This window comes from Callorhinchus milii, unplaced genomic scaffold, assembly GCF_018977255.1.
Source record: "Callorhinchus milii isolate IMCB2004 unplaced genomic scaffold, IMCB_Cmil_1.0 Scaffold1, whole genome shotgun sequence".
In the NCBI taxonomy this organism is placed as follows: domain Eukaryota; kingdom Metazoa; phylum Chordata; class Chondrichthyes; order Chimaeriformes; family Callorhinchidae; genus Callorhinchus; species Callorhinchus milii.
The window spans coordinates 67,785,597-67,806,785 of NW_024704742.1; the positions used below are offsets into that span (position 1 = coordinate 67,785,597).

General features: G+C 45.7%; 2 protein-coding genes across 4 annotated transcripts in view; one reads left to right on the plus strand and one right to left on the minus strand.

The window, feature by feature from the left end:
* immt (inner membrane protein, mitochondrial (mitofilin)) overlaps positions 1 to 12,823 on the minus strand; it is a 31,326-nt gene extending 18,503 nt beyond the window's left edge. For 2 of the 3 annotated variants that reach the window (XM_042343463.1, XM_007897994.2), the window contains exons 1-4: positions 12,509 to 12,823; positions 4,685 to 4,758; positions 3,682 to 3,871; positions 252 to 372 (exon numbers count right to left, since the gene is read on the minus strand). In XM_042343463.1, the coding sequence (XP_042199397.1) occupies positions 252 to 372; positions 3,682 to 3,871; positions 4,685 to 4,758; positions 12,509 to 12,547 (424 nt within the window). In that variant the 5' untranslated portion in view covers positions 12,548 to 12,823. The remainder of the gene's footprint in view (positions 1 to 251; positions 373 to 3,681; positions 3,872 to 4,684; positions 4,759 to 12,508) is intronic. The other variant, XM_042343456.1, reaches the window with a different exon arrangement.
* A 331-nt stretch (positions 12,824 to 13,154) lies between these two features.
* On the plus strand, positions 13,155 to 21,091 carry mrpl35 (mitochondrial ribosomal protein L35). Its single transcript, NM_001292714.1, is given in 4 exon segments — positions 13,155 to 13,210; positions 14,939 to 15,131; positions 16,319 to 16,460; positions 20,652 to 21,091. Coding segments are annotated over 4 exon segments (558 nt in total). The 5' UTR covers positions 13,155 to 13,176; the 3' UTR covers positions 20,841 to 21,091.
* The last annotated feature ends 98 nt before the right edge of the window (positions 21,092 to 21,189 follow it).

The window sequence follows — 21,189 nt, forward strand, 5'->3', positions numbered from 1 at the left end:
CACACATATTTTTCTTCAGCGATTGCAATGAACTAATTTAAAATAAAAGCAGAAAAACGAGGGAAACGCACTGCAAATCAAGCAGCATGAGAAACAGCAAGATAGTCTACTGTTTCACCTTAATGTCAATCAACCAGCTGTGTTATTTCCAGCATGTGCTTAAAAATTCAGATTTCTAGAACACATATTTTCATTTTTTTATAAATAATTAATGTGCGCGGTGTAATATTTTATATAAGACTTAGAATTACTTTCTTCCCCAGTCTCTTCTTTAGCTGGCTCGCTCCTCTCCCGACTGAACATGGATTTGGGTTGTTTGGAATCTTTAATCGCCTCGCTATGAGTTGGGATTTTCAACGGACCCTGCGCCTCCTTGTAAGAACAAAAACACAAAGTAATTAAGTTAAGCCACGAATTGCTGTTTAAAATCTTCCAAATGTGACTAATAAATACAGAAAATGCTTGGCCCGGTCAGATTTCCAAAAAGTCACTACAATTTCCAGTATATCATGTGAGACGTACTCCCACAGTGAAAGGCACTATATCAAATTCAAGGATTATTATTTCTCCCGAGATCCAATTTTGTATCACAAACCCAACCCACACTATGACAAGGTTTAGTTTCATTCAGCACAATGGATTCTAGCTTTAATAAGTAAAGGTTTTTCTACCAGTTAGAAATTCTCACATGAAAAATGCAAAATGGCAATTAATTGACTGAGAAACCAGATTTAAAAAGTGCACTATAAGCGCCCCGAAATGCCGTCCGGCATGAAGGGCGTTATATAAATGCAAGTTGTTGTTGTTGTTGGTGCCTGGGCTGGATTTGAAGTTGTGGGAGAGGAGGGGCAACATATAAAATAGGAAAACAAGAGAAGAAAAACAATATAATCAATCCCAGCCCACAGGCCTGAAATCCCTTAGCTTCATGATCATTGTCTTAACTGACAACCTAGAAGTCACCATCTTTACCTTCTTCCTAAGAACATTAGTTGTAGGATAATGGACCCAAATAACTGTGTTTATAGGGGATTTGACCTGCATCTTCAAACTCCCCTTTCTTTGGTAACAACAACTTGTACTTAAATAGCACCCTTCACCCAGGGCAGTCTCTGAGAGCGCTTAACAATGGCGGGGCCTGACTCCGAGCTGGGGTAGTGTGGGGGGGCAGTCGAAAAGAAAGGTTTTAAGGCGGGACTTGATAAAGGGGAGAGAAGTGGCAAGGCAGAGGAAATGAAGGAGAGTGGTCCAAAGTTTTGGGGGATAGTGGCTGAAAGGGAGACCTCCAATGGTAAATCGGAGGGAGCAAGAGACAAGCAGGAGGCCAGTACCAGTCGAACTGAAGCACCGGGTGGTGGATTGGGGAGTGAGGAGGTCAGAGAGGTAGGGAGGTGCCAGGGAGTGAAAAGATTTGAACACGAGTGTGAGGACCTTGAAGTCGATCGGTTTGGTGATGGGGAGCCAGTGGAGCCTGGCCAGAACTGATGAGATGTGGGTACCGAGTTTGGTCCTGGTCAGTATGTGGGCAACAGAGTTCTGAATGAGCTGGATTTGTGAACGGTGGAGCTGGGGAGATCAGCGAGGGGTGCGTTTGAATAATCCAAGCGGGAGGTGACAAACTCATGTACGAGTATTTCGGCTGCATTTGGGATACGGTACGGTTAGAGGCAGGCAATGTGGTGGAGGTGGAAGAAGGGGTCCTGGTCAGGGACCGGATGTAGGGGAAGGAAGGACAGCTGGGGGTCAAACTGGACGCCTAGATTGCACACTGATTCGGTGAGTCTGAGGGAGAGCCCAGGGAGGTTGAGGAGTTTATATCCGCAGGAGTGAAGATATTGACGGGGGCCAACGAGTACGGATTCCGTCTTGTCCACATTCAGCTGCAGGAAGTTTACACTCATCCAGGCCCTGATGTCTGCCAGACAAACTGATAGAACATTGGCGAACCTGGAGTCGATGCTGGAGGAGGCAACGTACATTTGTGTGTCATCTGCATACATGCGGATATTCACCCCATTTCTGCGGATGACAACGCCAAGAGGGAGCATATAGATCAGGAAAAGAAGGGGGCCATGGATGGATTTGGGGTACCCTATAAGTGACAGGGCGGGAGCAGGAGGAGAAACTATTTGTCGAGATAAAATGGAGGCAGTTTGTTGAGGAGGACTCGAACCATTCGAATGTGGTCCCACTAAGGTGGATGAGGGAGGAGAGGCGGTGGAGGAGGGAGAGGGAGCCCTGGTCACAAATAGAGAGGGCGTAGTTTGTGACTTTGACAAGCGCTGTCTCTGTGCTGTGGGCAGGACATAAACCAGACTGCAGGGGCTCAAAGAGGGAGTGGAGGGAGAGGTGTGACCAAAATTGACCTGCAACAATGCGTTCCAGGACTTTGGCAAGGAAGGGCAGGTTGGAGATGGGATGGTAGTTTGCGAGTTTAGAGGGATTGAGGGTGGGTTTTTTGAGGAGGGGTGTGATGGCAGCGGTTTTCAGGGGGAGTGGAATAGAACCTGAGGAGAGAGAGCATTTTTGAGGGACTGAGATGGAAGCTTTTACCAGGGTGGAAAAAAATGGTGGGGGGCTTGCAAGAGGGGAGGGGTATGTGGGAGGAGACGGAGATGAGGAAGTGGTCCGAGAAGGCCTTGTCTGGGATGCACAGGTCGGAAATGTCACGGCCATGTGTGATGATGAGGTCGAGGGGGTGGCCACGGTTGTGGGTCGGCGAGTTGTTGTGAAGGGTGAAGTTTAGGGAGAAGAGGGCAATAAAATCCAAGGAGGTGGTGCAAGGGGAGTTTAGATGGAGGTTGAAATCACCCACTATGAGCAGGTATTCAGTGCAGAGGGACAGGGATGAGAGGAGAAAGAAAATATCGGTGAGGAAGGACCCAGGAGGTTTGTGGTGGGGGGCGTTAAACTAGGATGATTTTGAAAAAGAGAAGGGATGGTAGACGGTGAGGTGCTCAAAGGAGGAGAAACAGACAGAGGAATAGGGGGATAGACAAAGGGAAGCTTGGGAGATGAGGGCCACCCCACTGCCATGTTGGTTGGGTTGGGGGCTGTGATGAAAAGTACAGCCAGGAGGGGAGGCTTCAATGAGATGGAGTCACTGGGGGACAGCCAGGTTTTCGTAAGCCCAAGAATATCAATGTGCTCATCAAGGATAAGGTCATGGATAGTAAGGGCTTTATTGGAGAGGGAGCGGACATTTTGAAGGGAAATGCGAATAGATTTGCTGGTGGGGGGGTGGAGGAGAGTGCTATAGAGAGGATTTGAGGTCATGGGGGAGAAATGACCTTGAAGTTTGAGGAGCAGAGAAAGTTGAGGAGGCTATGGATGAGGGAGGGTAAGGGGTGTTTGCCTTTCGGAGGTGATTGGTGCCGAGATAGTGAATGATGGGACAGTTGGGGTGGCTGCTCTGGGACAACCAATATCAGGAAACGCGATGGGCATGGCAGAGGTTGCCCAAGCTGGAGCAGAGGGAGGTAATGGTGGGGTACAGGAGAGAGAGAAGACGAGGAGGGCGGTGGGAGAAAAGGACTGAGTGGGATTAGCGGATTAGCGGAACATTTTCAAGGATAACCCACAAAGTCTTTATAAATCTTTGATATATATTAACCTACATAAAAGACGCAAATAGATAGAAGTTGTTGTTGAAAGTACAGAGTTTCCGATGGCTTTACATACCTGTTTCTTTGGCACAGGCAAACTGTGTGAGGCAGGACCAAGGGCCAGGTTGAAAAGTTTGTCAGTGTAGGGGACAGTCTTCTCTACGTTCTCTCGGAATTTGGGATCCCATTTAGCATATAGCATAGTGCCACCAATGCCTCCTCCAACAAACAGGACTCCTGTTCCTATAATTTTTCCTGCTAAGGAGCTGTGTTATTTTAAACACACAAAAAAATTATGAACAATTTACATTGCAAACACAAATGTATTGATGGATTAAAAACAGCCTTTTAACCAGAAGCACATAACAGTGTCTTGTTCACAAGTGATACAGTACTCCTTTTCCATCCAATAATGTTACACAACACTCGCAAGCTAACATTCGGAGTACGTGAGGATACTCCCAGACACTAAATTAATAACTAGATAAACTTTATCTGATTTTATTCCTCAAGTTTATAAATGCGTGTGGATAATAAAAAACACATGATGATTACAATCATATAAACTCCTTTGTCAAATAATAGTGCTTCACAGCCTTGACAAGCTTTCTTGTACCTTCACAAGCATGATCAGCATTCGCAAAAAGATTTCTTGTAACCTTTCAATTTTTTTTAAAAAAAAGTTTTAAAACTATGATTCCTTAATCCGACCACAAATACAGTGGTATCATGTACCACAAATGATAAAAGGGCAAAAGGAGGGGCAAAACCTGAGCGTAAGTGGGGGTCAGTTCCACATGGCCAAGCATCACACTATAGATCCACCAGCAGACCTAACCCTAACCCTAACCCTGATGACCAGTCACATCTGCCCTTTATGGAACAATGTACCTCTCATCTCAAAGCCGTTTCCCTTTCAGAACGGCCACGTTCTTTTGACTTCTGAGGCCAAGGTTCTGACAACTAATCAAACATATCCATTGAAGCAAGCCTTTAAATAAACAATCGTTTCCAATTCATGGTTTGTCATTTACACAAAGGTTACTTTTTTAAAAAAAAACCCAAAAGCCCATACATACCCCGAGGTGCTTCCAGTAGTGTACCGACGACATTGCTGCAAAGGACGGAGCTGCCATTTACCACAGAGGCACTTCTGGTGTTGGGGGGGGGGGGGGGGGTGGGTTGAATGGAGGCGGAATAAAAACAGAACATGCCTTTAATAAAATCTAGCTATCTAGAAAAATACTTTACAGTCAATTATTTTTGCATTGTGCTGTAGAGAAAACACTGTATGGATGAAAGGCTATCTATTCCCCAGAACTACAAGGCAATTAAATCACAAAAAATAGAGTACATCCATGAATATGTCCTTAAACCATACAGTAATGCTGCCATTATATTTTTGGTATCAAATTAGCATTAAGGAGTTACCTGAACTATTTTGCAGCAATTTTTTCTCCATAAGCAGAACAATTTGGATTGTTACAAACGTAACAAAAAGCTGAATGTAATACAGTGAAACGCATTGTGCAGCTGCATCACTGACTTCAGCTCACCATTCCTTGTTTGCTGTTCAAAGGTAGTAATTACAGAAAATCAAACGCAGTTAGATGCCAAACTTTTTTAGCAGAGGGTGGGTGGAGGAAGTAACGGATCCTGGGACCGAGCCAGGGGGAGGGGGAGGAAGGTGACCAAAGGCGCGGTCGAAGAGAAAGTGTCAACAGGGACCTGAAAACAGGAAGAGAGGGGGCGAGGCGAAGGGCGTGAGGAAGGGAATTCCAGAGCCTCGGGGCATAGTGGCTGAAGGCTCGGCCGCCGAGGCTGGACCAGAGCACTTGGGGGACGAGGAGGAGGCCAGACTGAGAGGAACGAAGGCATCGGGTACTATTTTGAGGAGAGAGCAGGTCAGAGAGGTAGGGGATGCAGAGGAGTGGAGGGATTTGTATACAAGGGTGAGGATCATGAAGTCAATCCTCTGTGGGACAGGCAGCCAGTGCAGTCTGGCAAGGACTGGGGTGACTGGGAGCAGAGTTTGTACTATCAGAGATGTACTATCATCTATACTCATTTTCAATGGAGAATTTGATTACCATCCACACAAACTAACCCAACAATAGAATTTGGTATTTCTGTTCCATATTCATAATTGCAGAAAAATGACAGATCTAAATTATTTGCAGAGCCCACCGTTAACTCTTGTGTCAGGAGAAAACAGAACAGGTTTAATAAATGTAAGAAAGTACGAATTCATGAGCAAACACAAACTGCAGGTTGTACGAGTTAACTCATTGTGCTTTGACGCTGAGCATGTTGATCTCGGTGAACACCAACATAACTGCTGCAGTCTAATCTATCATGATTAGATTGGCTGATGCGTTTTGCCCATAAAATATACAGTCTACAACACATTCCGTGAAACGCTTTCAGGCGTCTCAACCATGTGATAAGGTGCTATATCAAATGCAAGGATTATTATTCGCCTTCTTCAGTTCAAATTTTTTCCTATGTTTTGTATGAAAACCGAGCTTCTGCTTTTGCATTAATGATGAGTGAATCCACATAGTTGATAATGGTTTCTGAGCTCAGGAAGCTGTGAGCAGACAGGGAAATATGGGCTGAGGAGTATCCTAGGCCAGGGTTTGAATATTTTGATGTGTAGTTGATATGTGAGAACCGTATGCCTTTCTCACCTTGAAATAATCCAGTTCCACAAGATTCATTAACTGAAAGCTCTAGAACTGCTGCAGATTGGTCAATTTCCACAAGAAGCGTGACAGAATGACCCAATTTTTAATTATCAAAGTAGTTTCAAGGGGAAAGAAAAGTGACTAATGCATACCCTTCACTCTGTAGATACAGCTAGTTTTTCTTTCTCCTATGCATTCACCAACGTCAAAATCCATCTAATGAACTGACCCGAATTTCTGGAGTCCTGGATATATTATTCACAGTTTTCACCAAATATAATGAATATTTCTCTTCAAATACATTTAGAGGTTTTCGTCACATCCCGATTTGACTTTTGCACCCCTTGCTTGTCTATCTAGCTCCACCATTCATTCACAAGCTGTACCAAACTCATCTAAAACTCCACCACCCGCTCCTAACATGCAGGTCCTCACCCTCACCTACAAGTTCATCCGCACCCTTACCACTCCGATTTCCTCCTACTCTACTCCTCCACTCAGCTAACTTGGGCTCGCTGCACATCCTCTGCCCTCTCAGCACCACCATCGGTGGCTGAGCCTTCAGTTCCTATGCCATTTAACCTCTGGAATTCCTCCCTTCTATTGATTGCCCACGAGATTATTGCCCATGACTCCAGGAGAAATTCCCTACTCTTTTCAAATAGTGCCAAGCCTCCGTTTATCATCTCATCCAAAGGACGGACCCTCCAACAATGCAGCACATCCCCAGCAAATCACTGGAGTATCAGCCTAACAATAATAATAATCCTTGCATTCGATATAGAGTCTTATCTTCGAGACATCTCAAAGCGCTTCACAGGAATATACTGTAAAGTGAATTGACTATATATTTTGTGGGTGAACCGCAGCAACCAATTATGCACAGACTAGTAAGTAAAGCATACACTATTTGTTTCCATTTTAACTGATCTATAAAGATTGGCCAAAACTACTCTACACTGATCAGGTGTAAAACCAACAAGAATAAGGAATACTATATTCGTTGGGTTTTGGTCTGGGTTATCTTAAATGCAGAGGGCACTTTAAATGGAATGTCTCTCTGCAGAACATTTTCTACAGCCACTTGAAAATTACATTAACTCAAATTAAAGTTAGAATGGAAGGGCATGTGACAGCTACCACCGTCAGTAGATCTGGTGTTGGTATCTGTGCACAAAATAAATGATATTTATTCTTGTGTCGTGCATGTCCATTCTAAGCTTGCCAGTTAAGCAGGCTGGAGATAATTTACTTCTGCAGCTGTTATCAAATACAGCTCTGTAAAACGCTTATCTATCAACAAGAGTTAACTCGTGGAGTCCTGTAGCTTAGTGGTTAGAGAACTCGCCTCGCAAGTGAGAGGACTTGGGTTCAATTCCCGGGCAGAGTGAAATGTTGAGTAAGTTTCCTGACTCTATATGCCTCTGTTTACCTAGCAGTAAGTAGGAACCCATTTGTTAGTCGTTTGGGAGATCTCTTTTCCGGGGTAATAATCCCTTCAAAATAATAATAATTTGGTCACTCAAACCACGACTGTTTGTGGGACACTGCTGCGCACAACTGGCTGCTGTGCTTCGCCCACAAAATATACAGTCAATTCACTTTACAGTATATTCTGTGAAGCGCTTTGAGACATCTCAACGACGTGATAAGGCCTCATATCAAAAGCAAGGATTATTATTAATAATGAAAACAAGAACAGTATGCACAACAATAAATGACAAGTCATGTCTGAAACAGCCAGCAGCTATGAGTAGGCAGAACCCATTCCACTGCAGACTAGCACACAATCCCAGGAGTCAAGAGATAAAACAAATGTTAAATAGTGCCCATTGGAAAGCTAGGAATCTAACTGAAGGGTTTAGATAACCAAACAGACCACAACAAGTTTAAAGTTTTTTGTACTTCACAACAATATTCTGAATGCCCAATACTAGATTGATCCCTCGCCATCATTTCCAGTTATTATAAAATATGTACGGTTGATTGCTGTAAACAACAACAACTTGGATTTATACAGCGCCCTCTATGCCGGACGGCGTCTCAGAGAGCTTTACAGTAACGGATCCTGGAACCAAGCGAGAGGGAGGGGGAGGAAGCTGACCAAAGGCGCGGTCAAAAAGAATTTGGGACTTTTTTTTTACACAAAAAGAATGATATAAGTCACCTATTTTGTTGAATAACACCATTGTCGATATCTCAAAGAAACATGGAGATTTCCTCTCTATTATCTGCCTTATATTCCCTCCTCATCCAAACTTACCCTGTATGCAAAATAACAATTCACCATATTTGTGTAGGCTCTCGCTGGCTTTAATTAGCTGCTGGATGACATTCACTTAACTTCTGACTGATTGATTGAATGCACTTTGAGATGATTCTTTTTAAGCAAAAGGAACCACATAAATATCATCTATTTGTTCAAATAAAAATGCAAATGCTCCTACACTAAATACATGCCGGAACAGACTGGCTATTTAGAGACCTAATTCCAAAATGATGGCTTGCATAATGTTAGAACAAGTCAATGAAATTATCTTTTAAAAGAATTCCTGAAATACTGAATGAAGATTCAGAAACTTTTAAGTTGCAGCAGCAAGGCTTTAAGCCCAATATAATATAGGTAACATTACCCTCGGCTGGTCTGTAGTTGCTGACAATAGAATTTATGAATCGTGTAATGATTGTCAGGAAGTCGCTTCAAGTCAGTGTCAAATGATCAATTTGTGACCATCTTCCTGGATGGAGGGGGTGTGGGGGAGGCAGAGGCAAGCAGGGTCTCCTTGGAGCTGAGCTGGCTCCAGGGTGACATACTTGTCAGAAGTGAGTCAATTTTCTGTTGCAGTCGGTTTCTGAATCAGGCAGGTCCGCAGCGTTCCAGGATACTGATGATGACAGACCAGCTATCCTGGCAAGCCAAATCACTGGGAGCAGGGATTCTTCCTATGCAGCTCCTGTTAACCCTGCAAGCCAAAGCTCTAAAAGGTAGAGTGGTCCTAGCTGGACAAGCTGTTGGAAACTTACCAGACAGTGTTCCCAATGGTATTAGTTAAACTCCAGCAGAATCCTAAGCAGGGTGATCCAATCCTTTGTCTGCTGGGGGCCGGATTCCTTATTAGAGAAAGGTCCGCAGGCCGCATAAGCAATATTTTGTGTTTCCTTTCTAGAAACATAGCAACATTTGCACAGCATCTTTTTCATGTTGGAAGGACATCTTAACCGAGCACCTGAGCTGGGGTTGGGAGCCGAGAGAGGTGGGATTGGAGGAGAGAAGATGGCCCAAAGCATGGTCAAAGAGTGAGGTCTTGACGTGTGCCTTGAAAGAAGGGAGGGAGAGAGCGAATCGGAGTGACTCCAGCAATGGTACTCCAGAGAGTGGGGCAAAATGGACATGGCGGGGCAGAGGGTGGGGGGATATGAAACAAGCTGCGTTTGCTCTGCAGAGGGAACGGCCAGGTCAGGAGGTCACAGAGGTGGGCGGAATGAAGAAAGCAGAGAAGTTTTCGACTGGGGAAAGAAGGAGCTTTCTGTGAGGAAACTGCACAGTCTCTGTCCTTAGTCATCGGCCCACCCCCTGCGCGGCAGCCTGACAATGAATCAAGAAATGCTGACGCACTTTTTTCTCTCTCTCTCTGCTCTCTCACTCTTTTTGTTTCTTCTCTCCCCCACTCTCCCTCACGCTCTCTCTCTCATGCACTCTCTCCCTCTCTCTCACACACTCACTCTCTCTCTCTCTCAATTACTCTTTCTCACTCCCCTCTCACACCTCTCAATCGCTCTCTCCTTCCATTTCTTTCTCTCCCCCTCTCCCTCACATAGTCTCTCTCTCCCCCTCGAGGGACTCCATGATGGAATTCCAGAGGGTGGGGGCAGAGTGGCAGAAGGCCCACCCACCAATGGTGGGGCGGGAGAGGCAGAGGATGTTAAACAGGCCAGAGCCCGCTGAGCGGAGGGATTGGGCTGATTGGAAGGGGTTAGAAGATCGCAGAGGTAGGAGGGAGCGAGGCCGTGGAGGCCTTTGAAGGTGAGGACCAGGATCTTGAACTGTATCCTCTGTGTGATGGGAAGCCAGTGGAGCACAGCGAGGATGGGGGTGATAGGGTCATGGAGCCTGGTGCAGGAGAGGACATAGGCTGCAGAGTTCTGGATGATCTGCAGTCTATGGAGGGAGGAGTCGGGGAGGCCGACAAACAGGGAATTGGCATAGTCGAGCCTGGATATTATGAACGCGTGGATGAGGGTCTCGGCGGCCTGCAGTGTAAGACAGTGGCGGAGCTAGGCAATGTTACGGAGGTGGGGGAATGTTTCCGGACTGGCTTAGTAAGGTGGAGTGTGCATCCTTGGATGGTGATGCTGTCAATGCCTGAGGTGTGGAGGCGCTGACAGAAGCCTCGGTCTTGTTGACATTCAACTGTAAAAAGTTCGCTCTCATCCAGGACTTGATGTCTGACAGATATTCTGTCAGGACAGCAGTGGTCCTGGAGTCGAAGGTGGAGGCAGAGAGGTAGAGTTGGGTGTCATCTGCATACATGTGGAAAGTGACCCCATGTCTGTGGATGATGTCACCAAGAGGGAGCATATTGATATGGAAAAGGATACCAAGGGCAGAGCCCTGAGGAACACCGCACAAGATGTTGCGGGAACTAGAGGAGAAGCCATTTGTGGAGATGAAGAGGAGACGGTGTGAGAGGTGTGATCTGAACCAATCAAGGACAAAACCATGAAGGTTGAGTTAAGAGAGGCAGTGAAGGAGTTTAAGAGTGGTCAACGGCACTGAAGGCAGGAGAGAGGTCAAAGAGGACGAGGAGGCAGAGGGAGCCCTGGTCGATGATGGACACTTAGGCAAGTACAGGATCAACTATTATCTCCCCTACATACTGTCAGTGGTGAGCCTAAGTTTAATACCGCTGTTGATTTGTGAAAATCAGTCATCGAAGTTGGAATTAGAATTAATTTAAGTCTAGATACATCAATCTAATTTTGAGAGGGTAAGGGGAACCTTGAGACTGTTTTCGGTGATACAAAAGCAAAGAATATATTTTTAATAAATAAAATCCCTGTAAAATTAGCTGATTAAATTATTGACAGCTAAATGATCTAAACCATTTTTGACAATAGGTACTATGGTGTTTATTAGATGCAAAAACAACTGCTGTCTGTTAATTGGCAACCTGCCACATTAACAAAACTGAATGCAAGGATTAATTTTACTGGACTCATTTCTTCCGGACAGCAGCAAAGGATTGCACATGGTTACAAATACATCTAATGGAAACACAGTGATGAGGGCCAATAATTTGTGCTTTGAAGTCTACTCTAGTTCAAAGCATCTGCGGATTCTGCGGTTAGTGATGGACAAGACTGGGATTTGATTTAAGAATTGGTATTACCTACCCTGAAAAGGGAAAAACACAACACGTTCAAATCGGTTTCTAATCTAACTCATTCTTAAAAATCTGAGCCATACTAATTCCCTGACGTCCAATGTCCTATAATTCTATATATCAGCATATTAAAAGCTGCAAAAGTTGTAAGGGTTTTTTTGCATTAAAAATCAAAAATGGGGGTGACACAGCAAACGTTTTAAAACGACCAACGTTTCAACGGGGAACAAGGTCATGTCCTTTTCCCTGTGTGTGCCGCCTGTCTTTAATGCGAAACCCTTTAAGTTGCACGTGTTCCTCCGAAGAGGAAGACACACATGTGTATGCATCTGACTGGATGGAGAGTGGAAAATCGGATTTCTTTCACCGGGTGCCAAAAAAACAAAACGAAATATGTGCAATCACTTTTTCCCCTTCTGTCTCCCAAAATGACTGGGGAGCCTCCCTTCTGCAACTCCTGTCATTACCGCGCGACTGCTGCTCAACCTACCCTGGGTAGGACCTGAACTCCCGCCCCTCTCCCTCTCTGTACACTGATTGGCTGACGGGCCCCGCCAGTCATACCAACGCGGGGTCCCGTTGGGCGCCACCTGCGTCAATCAGACGCACGCCGGTCACGCCCCGCCCAACAGGTTAGGCTGCATCCGCTTTAACGGCCTGTGCTGAGGGCTGCTCGCGCCCTTTGCCATTAACCCAATCGATTAGAAAAGGTTACGGCACTGCCTTTTTTCAAATAAAATAGTAATATATATCGGAGCGCGCTGCAAACACACAACCATTAGCCCGGGGGGGGAGGGGGGAGAGGAGGAGGGAACCGTTCTTCCTTTCTCACCTTTAATGTCGGCGCCGCTTTGTGAGGAATCCGCAGCATCTTTTGTTTATTTGTTTTGTGTAGCGACCGTTTTTTCTCCCTCCAGTGATCGCGCGGTGAGGCGGGGCCCTGCTCCGGGAGCTGCTAGAACATCGTCTTCCCTTTGGTTAAAATAACAAAACACGAGAGAAAGGGAGAGGGGGGGAGAGAGAGAGAGAGGGGGGGAGAGAGAGGTGGGCGGCTGCTGTTTGAAACGATGGTGTGAATGGGCCCGAGGCGCCTCTCTCTCTCTCTCTCTCTGTCAGTCGGTTTCTCCTCTGTGTGGGAGCGCCGCCGCCGCCCCGCCCCCTCACGCAGTACGTACGCCCCCCCGATGACGCGGCCAGGGCACGCACAGCACGTTGTCGTGGTTGGGCGGTTTCACGCCCAATTTGCCCGCGCGTGAACAAACAAACCGCTTTGGGCGGGTAAGCTGTTTTTTTTTAAAAAAACTGTTGCTTCAACCTGCGAAACGTTTTTTTTCTCTCCTTTGAAGACCTTTTCTTACACAGTTTCAAAAGCAGTACGACCTAAATTGTCCACTTGGCTGCTACCCCCTCCATCGGAGGCAACGCGTGACATTGGGCTACTTTTGGGCTACAAACTGATTTACAGCGGTGACCTTCTCGCGCTGTAAGTGACGGTTGAAGATGGCGGCGGCGGCGGCGCTGCGGACCGCGAGAGGTCAGTCTGTCTGTTTGCAGTGAACACGAACCGGCAGCGGACACTCCGGGGCCACACAGCGAGAGACAGAGAGAGACAGTCTGAAGGGGGAGAGATGGACAATGGTTGACTGAGAGACGAGAGTGTGAGAGACTAACTGTGTGTGAGAGAGGCCCTGTGATGGGGAGAGGGAGAGTGTGAGGAAGTGAGGCTCTGCCTGTGATGGAGAGTCGGTCTGACACGTTGTGGAGAGAGGAAGTGTGCGTTGAAGAGAGGGAGACCGAGGCTCGACTGTGCAAACTCCCTGTCTGTCATCCTCCCCAACCCCTCCCTCCCCAGGCTGCAGGTCATCCAGAGCTCTGCAGCCCGTGTCCTCTCCTGCACCAAACCCCATGACCCTATCACCCCCGTCCTCGCCCGACTCCATTGGCTTCCCATCACACAGAGGGTACAGTCCAAGATCCTGGTCCTCACCTTCAAAGCCCTCCATGGCCTCGCTCCCCCGTACCACTGCGACCTCCTAACCCCCTCCCACCCTGCCCGCTCCCCCCGCTCAGCGGGCTCCGGCCTGCTTCACGTCCCCCGCTTCGCTTGCCCCACCATTGGTGGGCGGGCCTTCTGCCACTCTGCCGCTGCCCTCTGCAACTCCATCCCGCAGTCCCTCTGTCTCGTCTGCTCCCTCGCCACCTTCAAGACCCATCTCGAGACCCTCCTCTTCGACTGTGCTTTCGATCACCCTGCTTCCCCCCCTGCCCTCCAGCCTTCCCAATCCCGCCCCCGCAGCTCGGGTCCAAGACACTGACTGTCCAGCGCCTTGGGACTTCCTCCTGACATGAAAGGCGCTATACAAATGCAATTTTGTTGCTGTTGTCCTGTATGCGATAGACTGTGAGATACTGAGGCATTTTAATAACATGCTTTGGAACAACTTGCATTTTATATAAATATTTTATATTTTTGATATAAACTTGCATTTATATAGCTCCCTTCACGCGGGGTAGCCTCTCAGAGCACTTGACAGTGGTGGGAGTCTGACTCCGAGCCAGGAGAGTGTGCATTTATAAAGCAAATAGCATGTGGACATTTCTCACTGTGTGTGGCCGGCTGGTTCCTATGCTACAAATGGCCAACATCCAGGTCATTAGGTCACTTCCTGTGCACTGTGCGGCATGCAGGAAGTGACATCAGCAAAGACCCGATCACCTGGAAGTCGGCTTTGTTTCCGTGCAAGAACTGGCAGACACGTGGAAACCGAGTCTGACAACCGCACAGTAAAACCAGCTATTAGGTTATAAAGTGGGTTGGGATATATATTTTATAGATCCAATCATTGTTTTGTGGAGGAGGTCAACTGTTTAACCATTAGTTCTTTAATGAAGTTTGTCATAAGGATAATTGTACTTCTCTCCTTTGTGGGCACATCAACACCCTTAAGTGCACCTTTTTCTCCTTCGTACTCCCTGTCATTATGTAAAGTGCTTCCAGCCATTAGTCTTATGTGAAAAGTGCTATACAAGTGCAAGATGCTGTACAATTGCATTGATGGTAAAGGCATCAAGCTTCACCACCGTTAGCACTTCAAGGCACTACCCCATATATTGCTATGTAAATGCAAGTTGTTGTAATAATTGTGGTTTGTAAAAAAAATTATTGTGACAGATGGATTTGGTAGATAAATGATTATAGGCATAACTGGAAGTATTGTGCTCCACATGCGCTCATGCAAAGAAAATGCCTTTTTTTCTTTAGGATCCTTGAGGCACGTCCTTTCTCTGGCACACAGAAATGTCCCAAGAGACCCATGTGTTGCACAGCTCGTCTCCCGGTTTTCCACCTTCAACCTCCGACATATTAAACCACCAGCCGTTTCCACAATAGCCAACCTGACATCTCCTTTGCGGAATAACCTTATCTGTGGGCATGAATCCTTTGTTCTCAAGAGGTGTGTGTTTAACATCAAAGTCTACTATTCTGAGAGAAAAAGATTGTTTCACTTTGGAGGTTCAGGCAATGACTCCCTACCAAAATATTGTGAGCTTATTAAATCATTCAAAACTTTACAGAAGGGGAAGGTATTCAACCCATTATGTCTGTGCTGTTGCTTACTTCCCCATTGGAGCTATCTGCTCTTTCCCTGTACCTGTAGATTTCAGCTTGGCTCAGCCGGTAGCACTCATGTTGTTGAGTCAGAAGGTTGTGGGTTCAAGCACCACGCCAGGACTTGGATCACATAGTCTAAGGTGACACCCTAAAGCGGTGTTGCATTGTCAGAGTTGCCATCCTTTGATGAGACATTCAACCATAACTCTCTGCCTGTTCAGGTGGATGTTAGAGATCCCATAGTGCTACGTGATAAGAGAATGCCATTTCTCCAGGTTGTCCTGGCCAACAATCCCCACAATAAAATTGGTCACTCACTCCATGGCTATTTGTGGGACATTGCTGTGTACAACCGGCAACTCTTGACTGGCACCTTCTAGCCTGTGCCACCTACTGCGCAAAGCTCATGAGGAGGTGCTACTTACCCTTGTTTGAACTGGGGTTAAATAGTGGCGATGTAGTGCTGGAAACAATTTGAGGTTATGATTATCGCTCAGTGTTCCCTTAATAGTTCAGTCTATTTGTCTGGTGTGTAATTGAGCCATATAAACCAGGATGTTCCCAGGGTTAACCCCTGATTTGTACTGAGTTTGCTCATCTCACCCAGGGTGTTTGTAGGGCTTGCAACTGGTTTCAAAATTTCTGTGTTCAGGAGGGAAAAATCAGTGACTTCCACTTAAAAATGCCTGTATATGGGGTGAGGACAAGGATCTGGCACGAGCAACACCACTCACTATGAAGGTTCACAAATGAATAATGACCACTTGTGGGAAAGTGCTAGAGGTGTCCATAACACACTGGGAATCTATTCTTCAACAAAAAGAAACAAATAGGCAACATGTTCAAGAAAGCGAGGGTGCAGTTGGCATGGGGGGAAAATATCACGCTTAAGAATAGTTGCTTGAGTGTGGCTGATTTTTCTCTTCCCTCCTCCACTCCCCATAACTTATTAATTGTATTGCATTACGTAAGCTCAGTGTATAAGTTTTGTACTGTATTAATGTTGACTCCATTTTCTTCTATATACAGTGGATCCCCTCCCATTCCACGTTTCCAGCAATCAGTGAGAACACTCACCTATTTCGGTTTGCGTAGAGGAAAGCGGAAAACCGTCAAAGCTGTTGTGAAGCGGTTCCTGCGACTGCATTGCGGCCTCTGGGTGAGAAGGAAGGTAGGCATTTCCAGTGTTTCATAAGAGAGATTTGGGTGAAACAAAATCTATGGGCTCATTTGTTCTCTTATTTCCAGAATACCAATCCTACCATCTTCCCATTGTAGCCACATGGTGTTCTTTAAATGAGTCCAGTGTTTGAACTCTTCCACCCTTCCCAGTAACGTATTCCATCTGTCAATTACCCATTGTGTAAAGAAATACTTTCTGGTATCAGCCTTAAATTTGACATTCACATCTTTGAACGTGTGACCTCTTGTCCTCTTCTACCCTCAACTCCACGACCACCGATGTCCTGACAGACTGCCTGTCCGACATCGAGTCCTGGACGAGAGAGAACTTTCTTCAGTTCAACGTGCGCAAAACTGAGGCCCTCCTGATTGGCTCACGTCAGCGCCTCCGCACCTCAGGCGCTGACAGCATCAGCATCCAAGGCTGCCCTCTCCACCTCTCAAAGCCATCAGGAACCTTGGGGTTCTGTTCGACCCTGAGCTGTCCTTTCTCCCTCACATCCGCACCACAACTGGCACCGCCTTCCATCACATCCGGAACATCGCCAGACTACAGCACTACCTCACCCCTCACGCCGCTGAAACTCTGGTCCACACCTTTATCACCTCAAGGCTGGACTATGGGAACTCTCTCCTCGCCGGCCTTCCCGCCACCTCCCTCCACAAGCTGCAGGTCATACAGAGCTCTGCAGCCCATGTACTGTCCCGCACCAGACTTCGCGACCACATCACTCCCACCCTCGCTCGCCTCCACTGGCTCCCCATCCCCCAGAGGATCGAATTCAACATCCTCATCCTCACCTACAAGGCCATTCACGGCCTTGCTCCCTCCTACCTCTCCGACCTACTATCCCCTACCTACCTGCCTGTACCCTCCGTTCCTTTGGCTCCGGTCTGCTCCACATCCCCCGCCCTAACTGCCCTACCATCGGTGGCCGGGCCTTCAGCCTCTCAGCCCCGAGGCTCTGGAACTCCATCCCCCAGTGCCTTCGCCGCTTCCTCCCTTTCCTCCTTCAAGGCCGGTCTCAAGACCTTTCTCTTCAACCGTGCCTTCAGCTCCCCTCTCGACTCTCTACCCCCTCCTTGCTCCCTCCCTTCCCTCCCTTCACCATTTTCCCCCCCCTGCTCAGGTCCCGACCCAACTGTCCAGCGTCTTGGGACGTCCTCCCGACGTGAAAGGCTCTCTATAAATGCAATCTTGTTGTTGTTGTTGTCCTACTGTCTTTGTATACCAGAAAGCATGATTCTGGTCTTTGGTTCTCTATCCCATTTGGCATATTTTACACACCAAAAAGGTCCCTCCTTGAGACATCACTTTTCAAGGATGAAGACCCCTTGCTTATATGGTTGTTCTTTGTAGCTTAGTCCCTCTAAGGGATCTCCTCTGCACTGCCTCTATGGCCTGGATAGCTTTATAACATGACGGGGAATGGAATTAGCATTTGAAGTATTACATAATAACGCGAATACAAAAACGTGCATCATTTTACCTTTAGAAGGCCAAACATAATGAAAGATGTCTGAATCTTTGTACTGTTATTTAGGTTCATCTTAAGGAGTTATATGGACAGAATTCCTTGGTACCAAGTCAGTATCCCTTTTCCCCTCCGCTGCAAAGTAGAACGTACGAATTTCTTCCTTTGATTGCTTCTTTGATTGCACCTGATGCAGACGCATTAGATGGCATCCAACTCCTTGAGTTAACATATGAATGAGACATGGTTACTGCATTTATTTTGAGATTAAATTATGAGGATGTGTTTCATAAACTTGGTCTCTATTCACTTGAAGTTAGAAGGTTGAGGGGTGATCTGATTGAGGTTTTTAAGATAATAAAGGGATTTGATAGGGTAGATACAGATAAACTATTTCCTCTGGTGGGGGAATCCAGAACGAGGGGCATCATTTTGAAATTAGAGCTAGGCAATTTAGGAGTGAAATTAGGTGGCAGGTTTTCACCCCAACGGTAGTGGAAATCTGAAACTCTCCCCCAAAAGGCAATGGATGCTGGATCCATTCAAATCTTCAAGACTAAGGTGTATCCACCTTATTTGTTAGGCCAGGGTAACAAGGGATACAGGGCAAGGGCTGGTAAATGGACTTGAGGTACAGATCAGCCATGACCTTATTGAATGGTGGAACAGGCTCGAGGGGCTGAATGGCCTACTCCTGTTTCTATGAGGTCACTACTGTTTCTTCAGAAAGAATTTATTTTACCCTATCATTTTTTCAAAGATATCAGAAGCTTTGATTTAATCCTATTAGTTTCTTACATTATTACTGTCAATTGTTAATATTATTGTTGTTTAGAGCACTCGCCTTGCAAGCGAGACAGAAAACAATGCAAACAAGCAAATTCACCTTCCTGACAAAACCAATTCCAAGTTCAATTCCAGGCAGGGCGAAACCTAAGAATCAGAAGAGCCAGCAAAAGTCTTGCAAAGAGAGTATGATAGGGTAGACTGGTGAATGGCAAATGATGTTCAATATAGATAATTTAAGGTACTGCATGTAGAAAGTAAAAGCAGAAGCCACGTATATTTCCACGTGGAGTCCTGTAGCTCAATGGTTAGAGCACTGGCCTTGCAAGTGAGAGACCTGGGTTCAATTCCAGGCAGAGGGCGAAACCTTGGGCAAGTTTCCTTACTCCACACAGAGCCTAATAATAATCCCTCCAAAACCAAAAACAATAATAAATTGGTCATTTTCAATCTACGACTGTTTGTGGGACATTGCTGTGCGCAATTGGCTGCCGCGTTCCCCCACAAATATATACAGTCAATTCACTTTACAGTGTGTTCTGTGAAGCGCTTTGGGATGTCCTCCCAACGTGAAAAGCGCTATGTCAAATGCAAGGATTATTATTATTAAAACTACAATTTCACAGCAACCAGACCTGGCTGATGGCTTTCACCCAGTTGGTTTCAGATTGCACACCAGAGGCTGCAAAGGGAGGCGGTAACCAGGGGCCCTATTAATATACTGGAATGTTACTGACATACTGCGTGGGGAGAGATAGATATTTCTGCACCAGGGTGCTTATAAATAAAGTGAGTAACTAATTATTTCTATTCCTAGCCTTACACACCTGTCTTGTGAAGGGCCCTCTTCCACCTTAGTTTCTACAGTGTCTAAAATAACAGAGGTTTTTTATTTTATTTCCTAGCTCGATTGAATTTTTTTCTTACAAATTTTGCAGTGTGATTTATCGTGAAGAATTAAGTGTTCCTAATATTCCCAGTTTACCTGTTCCCCCCAGGAATCCCACTGCAGAAGATGCAGAAGAACTTAAAAATATTTCACTTCTGTCATTAAGAAACAAGCAGTGTAAACATTTTGACTGCTCAGGTTAGTGCATTGGTAGCAAAGCCTGCTTTGTGGATCAAGACCCATGTTAGGAATTTTCGAGCTCATAACCTCAGCTGACACTCCAATGCAGTGCTGGTGGAGCTTTGCATTGACAGAGGAACCATCCTTCAGTCGAGACGTTAAACCTATGTCCCATCTGCCTGTTCAGGTAGACATTAAAAGACTCTGTGACACTGTTTGAAAAGAGAAGGGAGTTTCTCGGGGTGTTCTTTCCAAAATGAAAGTAATGGAGGAAGCCATTTTTTAAATAGTTCCAATCTTCTCCAGGTTAAAAACGGTCATTCGCTGGATTTGCCTACAAAATACAGTTACTACACTTGACAGCAATTACCAGTGAAGCATTTTGACATGTTTCAACATTGTAGATGCTATTATTAAATTGAAAGAATTATTATCTTAAAGCTTTAGAGATGTTCCTCCTAAACTGCTAAAAGAAGTAAGAACCCGCTTAAAAACAGCTTTCAAATTGAGACTTAGTTTAAGGAGCTTCCAAAAATTCTGTACTATCTTCAAATTTAAAATCATAAGGCATTTCAGGCTTCTGGTCTGGAAATTTGCCGCCTAGTGAAACCGTTGTCAGTTAGGATGCTGTGACAAAGAGAATTGTTTTTAAAAAGCATTGAAGTCAATCAATCCAATTTAATAAGGGCACAAAGCAATCAATTTCTTTGGGAATCCCTAATCAATAAAAATCTGCGTTAGCAAATAAAGCAATGAATTGTCTCATTTCTCGGCAGTCCTGTCAGTTTACTGGGCACCAGGGATAAAGGCGGCTCTTCCAACCCTAAGTGCTCTTCCATTTTGATTCCAGGCGGGCTACAAGAAAAAACTTTGGAAGAAATCAGCCGACAGGAAGCGACGTCTCCGACAGCACGTCTTCTGTAACAGAACGCAAAGCAAGCTGCTTGATAAGATGACCACAGACTTCTGGAAAAGGCGGAATTGGTACGTCAACGATCCGTACCAGATGTACCACGATCGCACAAACCTGAAGGTTTGAGACCTTGGTTTGTGCGTGGGAGAGGGGCAGATTTTTTAAAAATCATTATTGGACAATCCATTCATCTACGATCAAGAGGGTTGCCTGTCATGAGCCCTCTTTGGACTGTCTTCCCCGGATGGCAGGAATGTATTTATCTGTGGAAGTCAAAACTTTAGGATTATGCACTCGTTGTCTCTTGTCACCCTGATTACATACTTTTAAATCAAGTTTCACTTCTTCAGTGATCGAGAATAAAACTTCCAAAATTTATGACCTTGATTGTTTATTTAAACCAATATAAATCTGCCTGTTCAGATTGACATTAAAGTTACTTTGTCGCTATTGGAAAAAAGACAGTTGAGGCCAA